Raw genomic sequence first — 10626 nt, forward strand, 5'->3', positions numbered from 1 at the left:
AGAATGGGCGCTATGGCTATGCTTATAGAAGGAGCAGAAGGTGGATCTTAGACAAACACTTCCACCTTCTCCAAGCGATTCCGAAGACATTTGTGTCTGATTTCTAGCTCCTCTGTGCATACGGTGGCCCGGGATAGTTCCGTGTTTTTATTTTCACTGATGTGAAAGGGGAGATGTTAATTACCCAGGCATGTATTGATGTATGACTTGAAAATAATATATTGCTTGAGTAGTGTAATCAAGCACTTTTACTAGTATACTAAAGAGGAAAATAAGCAGTATTTTAAAAGCAGAACAGGGTTTCTGTCACAACCCTGTGATCACCACCTTTGCCTTAACCTTTGGCTACTGTCTGTCGCTAAGATGAGCACCCACCGTTCCTCTCCTTTTGACCCTGAGCGTCGAGTCCGGAGCACACTGAAGAAGGTCTTCGGGTTTGACTCGTTTAAGACACCTTTACAGGAGAGTGCGACCATGGCTGTAGTGAAAGGTAACAAGGCCACGCTACCTGTGTTTACATTTACCCCGGCTGTACCAGAGAACACCCTCCTTCTGACCCTTCCTGCCTCCCCAGCCTTGGTCCATAATTGGCTTTGGAAATCGGAGAGACGCCAAACTTGAAGTTTTATGGGCAGAACCACCCAACTGCTCTGTTTCTTAATTTCATAGCCAGAGCTACAGACTATCTTTGAAAACAGGTCATAGATGCCCATTAGTTTGTGTGGGAGTGGCAGGAAAGGCCTCAGCCAGTCGCTGACCTAGGTAATCCCTTTGTTAAAGATTGAGTGGCCTGGGTCCCAACTAGGGAAGGAAGGATTCATAATATTATAAACTTGAGATTTGTTGACAAATGGAGGTTGCCAAGAGGGGAGCAGCTGTGGAAAGTTAACTACACTGTAATGTTTATAAACAAGACATCTAAATGATGTTGCTTCCACGTCTACGCAGATATGCGCAGTCACGTGGAAGTGTCATCTTTCATGGCTACTTAGTTCAATCTTCTATATCCCAGCAGACTCGGACTTCTTGACGTTGTAGTTGCTATTGCCATGATCAGAAATGGTTTGTGTCTTTCCCAAATGTCCCTGTACCCCTTTTCATAGAAAGGATGGGAAGGGAATTAAGAATATATTGACACCCCCCCCCCCCCACTCGCCCCCCGCATGTACCAGACACTCTGCTAGGGCTTTTTTCTACATTCTCATTTAATTTTCAACAGCTTTGATGAAGGAAAGATAAAAGGCAGAAAGCACTGAGATGCTGTCTTCTTGTATTTTTCCAGGTGACAAGGATGTTTTCGTGTGCATGCCCACAGGGGCAGGAAAATCCCTCTGCTATCAGCTCCCTGCTCTGTTGGCCAAAGGCATCACCGTCGTCATCTCTCCTCTCATTGCATTGATTCAGGTGAGGCTTAGGGAAATGAAGATGCCGGCCCAAAACGGTTAGGGGAAGGTTGTTTATAGCTGGAAATTTCACTTCTGCTTTCTTTGGTCTTTTGCCTCTTACATTCTTTGATTTGCTTATCCCCCTCTCTGTATTGGATTTCCGAATTGCCCGTACGTGGGCTTCTCCACTAGTGCATAGTACTGTGTGTTCGCTTACCTTCCTATGTTACTTTTTGTCCAGACGAATACGGAACTGTCTCATGCACACTCATGCAGATGGCTAGAGTGCTGAATTGATGGGGGGATCCTGGTGTCCTGCTTTATTCTGGCAAGGGCGCACCTATGATAGAAAAAGCGATGAGAGGCCGATTGGGATGTTGTTAACACCTGCTCTGCACTTCTGACTATATTTAAGGCCTGCAGATGGGGTGCTAGAATCAGAAATGAGGAAGTGTAGCCATGTAGTTAAGAGCTATCAACTGTGAAGAAAGAGAGAGACAGGGAAGAACGGTAAAAGCGCTAAATGAGTGATTGCCAGGGTTTTGTGCTGGTGCTTCATGTGTATTCACTACACCTTTGAGATGTACGATTTCATTCTCACAACAATCCTATTAGGTGTCACTATTTTTATAGGAGAGAGAGAGAGTGAGAGAGTGAGAAAATGGACAGGCTAAGGTTAAGAACCAGCCCAAGAGCATGTGGCAGGTAAGTGAGCCAGGATTAAATCCAGTTCTGCCTGCCCAGCCGGTGTGGCTCAATGGTTGAGAGTTGCCCCATGAACCAGGAGGTCACAGTTGATTCCCGGTCAGGGCACATGCCTGGTTGTAGACTCAATCCCTAGTAGGGAGCGTGCAGGAGGCAGGCAGTCAATGATTCTCTCTCATCGTTGATGTTTCTGTCTCTCTCCCTTCTCTAAAATCAGTAAAAATATATTTAAAAAAAAATCCAGGTCTGTCTGTCTCCAGAGCCTGTCCTCTCAACCACGTCGCCTTCAGTCCTTCTTGTAGGCAAAGAAAAGACACATTGGAGGGTGGGGGGAGGACGTTTTATGACTGGGAAACACGCCTGAGATGCTGAGGGCCGTGCACGCCCCTCCGTGCTTCTCCCCTTCTGCCCTCAGGACCAAGTGGACCACTTGCTGGCCCTGAAGGTGCAAGTGAGGTCCCTGAACTCGAAGCTCTCGGCGCAGGAGAAAAAGGAGCTGCTCTCGGACCTGGAGCAGGAGAAGCCCCGGACCAAGCTCCTGTACATCACGCCGGAGATGGCGGCCTCCGCCTCCTTCCAGCCCACCCTGAACTCCCTGGTGTCCCGCCACCTGCTCTCCTACCTGGTGGTGGATGAAGCTCATTGTGTTTCCCAGTGGGGACACGACTTCCGTCCCGACTACTTGCGCCTGGGTGCCCTGCGCTCCCGCCTGGCACATGCCCCGTGTGTGGCTCTGACCGCCACAGCCACCCCGCAGGTCCGCGAGGATGTGTTTGCTGCTCTGCACCTCAAGCAGCCGGTTGCTGCCTTCAAGACGCCCTGCTTCCGGGCCAATCTCTTCTACGACGTGCAGTTCAAGGAACTGCTTTCTGATCCCTACGGGAACCTGAGGGACTTCTGCCTTAAGGCGCTTGGCCAGAAGGCTGGGAAAGGGGTGAGGGCCCTGAGCTGGGGATTGGTTTTCTAAGACCTTTGCTGTTTCTGGCTTCCTTAGTGCAGACTAGCTGTAGCTGCTTAAAGCACAGACTTGTCCCTTTGGCTTCCTGGCGTTGTCCCCTCACTGGGCTGTCCTTGTCCGGAAATGCTCTGACTGTGGCCTTTGCAGGCCTAGTCAGGGTTAGAGGGGAGGAGGCAGAGGAGTTTGGTTGTCTGGGCCCCGGGCGGGCTGAGCCGCTTCGGTCCTGCCTGTGAGGGTGGCAGAGCCCTGCTGGGTGGCCTGCCAGGGAGACAGTGGGGCTGATGAGAGACCGTGCAGAGCTCCTGTTACAGAGGCCACAGGGTGAGGGCGGATGGCTCGTTTTTCCCAGCGCTGATTTCCTTCCCGTTGTCCTGTCTTCGCCTTCAGGTGCTGTCCGGCTGCGGCATCGTCTACTGCAGGACCAGAGAGGCTTGTGAACAGCTGGCCATAGAGCTCAGTTACAGGGGGCTGAGTGCCAAGGCCTACCACGCAGGTGAGGGCCGCCGGGCCGCGTGGTCCTCTCCACTCGCGCAGGCCTCTTGGCGCGTCTCTTGTTCCTGTGGATCCTGAAAAACCAGGTGGTCTGACATCTTTTCTAGCTTCCCAGGCGGAGCTAAAGCGGTTCACTTAAATCCACAGGAAGGAGTCTAGCCAAGAATGAGGTCTAAAATGAGACCGTGACTCCGGCATGCTTTCTCTCGCCCTGTGCCCAGCAGCCGGGGAGGAGTTGGGAAAGCCCAGCTGCTGGTGGTGTGGGAAGGGCACAGGCTTTGGAGGCCAGCGGACTTGGGTTTGAATCTTGGCTCTAACATTCATTGAGAACACAGGCCGGGGCCTTTATATTTATTGCTCAGGCTCAGAGAGGCTAAGTGCCTGGCCCGTGGTCACACAGCAGGCAAGTAATGGATTCAGGGTGTGTGTGCAGTGCCCAACAGAGTGTCAAACCCAAGACGGACCCCCAAGGGAACCCCGAGGGAAATGCGAGCTCCCTTCTCCACCTTCCCCCCTTTATAGGGCTGAAGGCCTCTGAGAGGACGCTGGTGCAGAACGAGTGGATGGAGGAGAAGGTCCCCGTGATTGTTGCCACCATCAGTTTTGGGATGGGAGTGGACAAAGCCAACGTCAGGTGAGCTCTGGTTCTTGTCTTACCTTCCTGATCAGGGCCTGGCTCGGGGTGGGCTGCCAGGAGGACCAGGTCCCTGGGTTCTTTCTAGCGCCAGGGGGAAGGAGGCCCCAGGGGAGGGTCCCTGGTACACAGGCCACACTCTGACAGTGTCTGTGCAGCTGCTCCCAGTGTTGGCACAGCAGGGTTCTGCCGTCCCCCAGGAGGTGGGCAGCACGCAGACCACCAGGCTCACTCATTGACACAGCGCCGCTCACTCACGTCTTAGCGGATGGGCCCAGTGAGGGTGGAATGAACCATCTTAACCTGCTCCCTGCGGAAGTCAGAGGCAAGCGCTTGTTCCCATCACTGCCTGTTACTGCCAGCTGACCGGCCAGAGGAGACGAGTACAGCCGGCCTCCCAGGCCCCGCTGGTGGCGGTTGGGAGTCTGACCTTGGGGAGACATTTGGGCTACAGACGGAAGCGCTGGGTTCTGAATAACACCAGCACTAATGCCGGGCATGGTTTACGGAGCTCTTCTGCATACACGGTCTTGTTGAGACGCACAGCGACGCTGAGTTGGTCAGGGTAGGAATTAGTCTGTGCACTGCATTGAGAGGACACGGACTTTATTTTTTTATGTTTTAGGTTTTTATTGATTTTACTGGAGTGACATCAGTAAATAAGATTATGTACAATTTCAAGTGTGCAGCTCTACAACACATCATCTGTCTGCTGTATTGTGTTCACCACGCAAAGTCCAGTCTCCTTCCGAGCACAGACCTGGGCACCAGAGCTTGGATGCTGGGTTGGCTGTGTCTTGTTAGGGGCCAACTTTGAAGTCAGGCACCCCCAGGCTCAGATCCCAGCTCTGCTGTCCCCGTGCTGTGTCACCTTGTACAGTTCACCTCTGCATCTCAGGCTCGTTGTCTCTGAAATGGGGCTACCTCCCATGCTGGTGACTGTAACAATTCAATGAGACAAATACATACCCTGGTTCCTAGTAGGTACTTAATGGTATCCCTTCCCTCTCCAGAGAGATTCACAAGGACGTTTTCAAGGCCGTGGGGCTCATCAGTGGCCTGATCTGATTTGTTTGTTTAAGTCCAGCATGTTTTTTCCCACGGGACCTCTGACCGAGCGTTTTTGTTCCTCATGTGGGTTGGAATGGCCCCTTTCCTGCTATGGCTCTGACCTGGGCTGCTCCGGGGCAGGGAGGCCTCCCGATGGACTGCAGGTGTCCTGTCCATACTTCGCCCTGGGGTCCTCGCTGCCTGCTCGCCCACCCAGCCCTGCTCACTGTGGAGAGCCCGGCTCCACCTGCTCAGAATCGCTCCTCCCCTCAGGTCTCCTGCCACGCCTCATGCTGCTTGCCCCTTTGGGTCCACAGGTTCGTCGCCCACTGGAATGTTGCCAAGTCTATGGCTGGGTACTACCAGGAGTCTGGCCGGGCGGGCAGGGACGGGAGGCCTTCCTGGTGCCGCCTCTATTACTCCAGGAGCGACCGGGACCAAGTCAGCTTCCTGATCAGGAAGGAAGTAGCAAAACTCCAGGTAAGTCCCAGGCAGTAGGAGCCCTTTCTGTCCAAACTCACAAATTTCCGATTTCACGCAGCTTATATCTGAACTCAGATGGAGATTCTGTCAGCTAGAGGGGTGCTCCTGGGCTAGACGGTATAGCAAGGGGGAATTGTATGTTGGTCGATGGGCATTGCAACAAGCTAGGTTAGACTTTTGTTCTTCTTAAGATTTTTAAATTGATTTTTAGAGAGGGAGGGAGAGAGAAACATCCACGTGAGAGCAAAACATCAACCATCTGCCTCCTGCACGCCCCCTACCAGGGACCAAGCCCACAACCCACGCGTGTGCCCCGGCAGGAAATTGAATTGGCAACCTTTCAGTGCATAGGACAACGCCCAACCAACTGAGCCGTACCAGCCAGGGCTAGACTTCTTTATGTTAATTTATCTTAGTACTGTGCATGTTACTTTACATACTCAAGATCAGTCCTGCCTTGTTTTCATCAGCATTGTTACATAAGCATTTTCTCATATTGCTACATAAGTTCTTTGTTTTTCTTTTTAGTCTTAAAAAAAAAAACTGATCGTACATTCTTTGTACAGAGCCTAGAAAGAGACCCATGTATATAATTTCCTTGTTGGATAAGGAAAATTGATGTAAGACAGGTAGCATTGTAAATCAATAGAAAAAGGATGAACTGTTGAATAATTGGTGCTGGAAAAAGATAAAATTAAATTCCTACCTCCCATACCGTACATATATGAATTACCAATGGATTAAAGACCTCAAAAAACTGTAAGAATGAGGAGAAATACTTTATGGCCTTGAGGAAGGGAAGAGAATGTCAAGATTTTAAAAGCAGAAACCATCAAGGAAGATACTCTTATTTGACTAAATTCAAACTAAAAATTTCCATATAGCAAGAGACACCATAAACACAGTGGTAAAGGAGCCATTGGGGAAATATTTGCAACATACATAAGTGACTGAGCATGTAGGGAACTCTGACAGGTGAGTGAAAGGCAACAGCTGAGAGCGAGAAGTTTCCTCCGAGTGTCACAGGGAGGAAAGCGGACTCCAGTGAGCGTGTGAAGAGATGCTCACCAACACGTAGGGATGGGAGAAACGCAGACTAGACGATGAGCTGTCGTACGCCCACCAGACTGGCCGAGATGTAAGCCCTCTCTGTGGGGATGTGGGAAAGGGTACCTCACAGTGTGTCAGGAACGTAAACTCGTACGACTGCTCTGAAGAGAGAGGAGGTGACGACACGCACGTGGAGGATGCTGGTGCTCTGTGATTCGGTAACTCCACGTCTGCAGAGACAACCGGTCACGTGTACAGGGAAGTACAGGGATGTTGGCTGCAGCACCTAATAGTCACTCAGACTCTTCCTCTGTAGAGTGTTGGATAAGAAAACAGTGGGTTAGTCACAGTGGAATGATCTAGAACAGAGAAAAATGACCCAGTAAATCTACATGAATCAACATGGATAAAGCATAATGTGTGAAGTTGCAGAAGAATACATGTAGACTTTTCCTAAAGAAAGATGAAATACAAGTGCTTATTCCCAATTCCCACTAAAATGACAACATAATGACTACACACACACACACACACACACACACTTGCAGGGATAAGGAGAACAGGAAAGAAGACACCAGGAGGTAGAAATGTCAATGCATGTCTGCCCATTTATAAGGAAACCTGGCAAGCCCTAGCTGGTTTGGCTCGGTGGATAGAGCGTCGGCCTGCGGACTGAAGGGTCCCAGGTTCGATTCCAGTCAAGGACACATGCCCAGTTTGTGGGAAACCCCAGTAGGGGGCGTGCAGGAGGCAGCCGATCAATGATTCTCTCTCAGCATTGATGTTTCTCTCTCTCCCTCTCTGAAATCAATTAAAAAAAGAGAGAGAGAAAAAAAATAAACCTGGCAAGATGGATGAATGTAAGAATATTTTACATATTTTTAAAAGCAGCAGCCTTTGCCCTAACCAGTTTGGCTCAGTGGATAGAGCGTCGGCCTGCAGACTGAAGGGTCCCGGGTTTGATTCTGGTCAAGGGCATGTACCTTGGTTGCAGGCACGTTCCCAGTAGGGCTTTTCTCTGCATTAGCATCAGTACCTAGGAATGGAAATGAAAAAGAGACCATAAACTAAATAGTAGATCTGGAAAAATATAGAATGTGGAAGGCAAACAAAAGGCTGGAGTTGAGAATAAGTAGAGAGCTTCCACCCACTGGCACAAAACAAAGGACGTGAGAAAAGCTCATCCAGAGATGTTCACTCATCAGCGATCACATAAATGCAAATTTAAGTGAAAGATTTGGCACGTGTGTTAACGGCTCTAACACGCTTCAGTGGCCTGGGGATAGCCCGCGTCCCTCTTAGTTACCCAGGTAATGCTCATGCGCGGTCAGGCTTGGGGCCACTGTTTGGTAAGTTTCTTTCTTATTCTCATTTGATGTTTTTCTCAGCATTTTTTGAGCTACAAGGTAGTTCACCTCGGTAAGACTTTTGCTAAATGGTCGTTGCCTTTTTTTTTACTGAATTTATTGGGGCGACATTGGTTGATAAAATTATTTAGGTTTCAGGCGTACAGTTCTGTAATAATCATCTGCACATTGTACTGTGTGTTCACCACCCCAAGTCGCGTCTTCCTCCATTTGTCCCCCCTTTCCCCTCTCCTGCCTCCCCCACCCGCTTTCCCTCTGGTAACCACCGGGACCAATGGTCGTTTCTTGTCTCCAGGAAAAGAGGGGGAACAAAGCGTCTGATAAAGCCGCCCTCCTGGCCTTTGAGGCCTTGGTGACCTTCTGTGAAGAACTGGGGTGAGTGACTTATTCGCGTGTTTCTGAACAAAACGTGACTGAGATCTTTTCCTCGCCCCGCACCCACTTGTCAACCAGCTAACGCGGGGCCACTCTCGGGCCACCAGGGGACCCTGCCTGCATGGGGTGTGTCCGGCCAGGCAGCCTGGGAGTCGGGCCCCTTTCTTTCGTGGAAGGCCCCAGAAACTGACAGCGTGAGGACTCGGTGAATCTCGGGTAGTCGTCCATCCACCCTACTTTATCCCCTTCTGGAATGGGTGGTCCCATGAGCAACTCAGTCCTGAGCCGTTGGCGTTGTGGTCATCACGTGCCACTGAGCAGGGCCTCTGGCTTCACTGGAGGAGCCCCCTTAGCCTGGACCCGAATGGGCATGTGGCGGCGGGCTTATCTCTCAGCGGGCGTGCGTGACGGGCTTGGAGAGAAATTAGCTTTTCTCGCATCGGGCCAGCCTGCCCACTTGGAACTCACTCATCGATTTTATCTGCATCTGCTGCCCGTGGGGCCGGGAGGAGCCTGGGAGCTGCAGTGACAGGCAGGCGGTGGCGGGCAGGTTCCGAGCACAGCAGCTGTGAGCACTGTGGGCGGAACATCAGGGCGGACTCTGGACCAGCTGGGGACACCTTGCACTTGTTAGCCCTTCAGTCTAAAACCCTCCTCGATCCTCTGCTTCCTCTGAGCTGCGGCCATGGGGAGCGTGTGGTTATTCGAGGCCCGGCTCTTCACCAACTAGTGTCAGGAGGAATGGTAATGAGGTTTGAAGCGACCTCCGGCCTCTAGGCCTCCCTGTGTTTAGGCCTAGATTGAATTGGGGTCTGGGGAGCCGTGCGGGACACAGTGGTGAGCACAGAGGGGCCTGCTTTTATGGGGCTCGGCTCAGTGAGAAAGACGCTTATCAGAGAATCACACAAAATGTATAATCCAGACTGTTAAAGGGGCTTCGAGGGAAAGGCCCATGGTGTTTGGAGAGTGTCGAACAGGTGGCCTCCCCTTGGCCCCCCGAAAGTCAGGTCATGACTCTTCAGACTGGTCGACCTTCTCAGATGGAGGGAGTGCCCCAAACACAATGGCGAACAGCATGAGAAGCAGGACGGTGATGAGGAATATGCTGATGACGGCCAGGCCCCCCTGGTCCCAGGGGTTCTGCCAGAACTCTTCCTTCCAGAGGCGCCTCTGGTCTGTTAGCAGTGGATCCATGTGGACCTGTGAAGGGGACAGGGGCACTGAGTGCAGGCCCTGCCCCAGGCGCTGCTGTCCACCCCCGCCCCGTCCCCACCCCCAGGTTCACCCGCAGGCCCCGTGCCGCTGGCAGACTCTGACATGAAGGGGGTCTCTGGGCTCCATGCCTCCTGTGGAAACGGGTGAGGGCTGGCACCCCCCAGGGGCCTTAGGGTCCTGTGGAGGCCACCTCTGGATTCTCAGAGATGTGAGCAAGGATTCCTCTCCCAGGCTGAGACCTACTCGGCTAAAGCTTCGCTCTAGACCCTATTTTTCTTGCCTCGATTGCCAAACGTTGGAAGCGTTTTGAGAGAGCAGCATGGCTGCGGAGGAGCGGACAGCCTTGAGCTGAGACTTCTGGAAACTTCCTTGGAGGCAAGCCTGTAGCCAACAGAAGGGAGTCAGGGCCGAGAAGGAAGGCGTCTTACCTGACTCTGCTGTTAACACTCCCGAGTCCTGAGAGGGCGGATGGGGTGACCCTTAGGGGCCCACACTTTGGGGGACGAGCTGGAGAGGCCAGCAGGTGACCAGAGCGGTGCTCTGACTCAGAGAAGCAGCTGATGGGAGGAAAAGGTGTCCTCAGTGCCAGGTGGCCCTGACCAGACCTCACTGTTGTCACAAAGGTGACAAAGGTGGGCCAGAGCCCGTGGCCTAGCAACCTCTGGTCCCTTTCTGCCTTTCACACTTACACCCTTCTCTGATGTCATGGGGGGGGCGCTGCTCAGGGCACACGTGTGGAGATGTCCTCGCTAAGAGAAGTCAGACTTGGGGTGAGTAGGGGAAGAGACTGGAGTCAGGGCCCTTGCCCCCGGCCTTCCATCCACCTCCCGGGAAGCGGCTCCTGCCTCCTCTCTCTGCCTGGATGACATGGCCTGAAAGGACCTGCCCAGGGCTCAGAAGCTGGGGGTGGGG

At 52.2% G+C, this 10626-nt stretch overlaps 2 protein-coding genes across 18 annotated transcripts in view; one reads left to right on the forward strand and one right to left on the reverse strand.

Annotated features, from left to right (window-relative positions):
- Window positions 1–10626, forward strand: part of RECQL5 (RecQ helicase-like 5) — a 27726-nt gene that overhangs the window by 953 nt on the left and 16147 nt on the right. For all 4 annotated transcript variants that reach the window (XR_314607.2, XR_001360209.1, XM_005884275.2 and 1 more), the window contains exons 2-8: window positions 350–490; window positions 1283–1404; window positions 2506–3024; window positions 3436–3541; window positions 4063–4174; window positions 5542–5704; window positions 8420–8499. Coding sequence is in view for 2 of the 4 variants with exons in the window: in XM_005884275.2 (XP_005884337.1) it covers window positions 364–490; window positions 1283–1404; window positions 2506–3024; window positions 3436–3541; window positions 4063–4174; window positions 5542–5704; window positions 8420–8499 (1229 nt within the window). In the remaining 2 variants the exon portion in view is untranslated. The remainder of the gene's footprint in view (window positions 1–349; window positions 491–1282; window positions 1405–2505; window positions 3025–3435; window positions 3542–4062; window positions 4175–5541; window positions 5705–8419; window positions 8500–10626) is intronic.
- Window positions 6284–10626, reverse strand: part of SMIM6 (small integral membrane protein 6) — an 8408-nt gene continuing 4065 nt past the window's right edge. For 5 of the 14 annotated variants that reach the window (XM_014531780.1, XM_014531787.1, XM_014531790.1 and 2 more), the window contains exon 2: window positions 9392–9699. In XM_014531780.1, the coding sequence (XP_014387266.1) occupies window positions 9508–9699 (192 nt within the window). In that variant the 3' untranslated portion in view covers window positions 9392–9507. Of the gene's footprint in view, window positions 7117–9391; window positions 10272–10626 lie in introns of those variants that run through there. The other 9 variants (XM_014531782.1, XM_014531784.1, XM_014531786.1 and 6 more) reach the window with 7 other exon arrangements.

The sequence above is a fragment of the Myotis brandtii genome, unplaced genomic scaffold, assembly GCF_000412655.1.
Source record: "Myotis brandtii unplaced genomic scaffold, ASM41265v1 scaffold825, whole genome shotgun sequence".
NCBI lineage: Eukaryota > Metazoa > Chordata > Mammalia > Chiroptera > Vespertilionidae > Myotis > Myotis brandtii.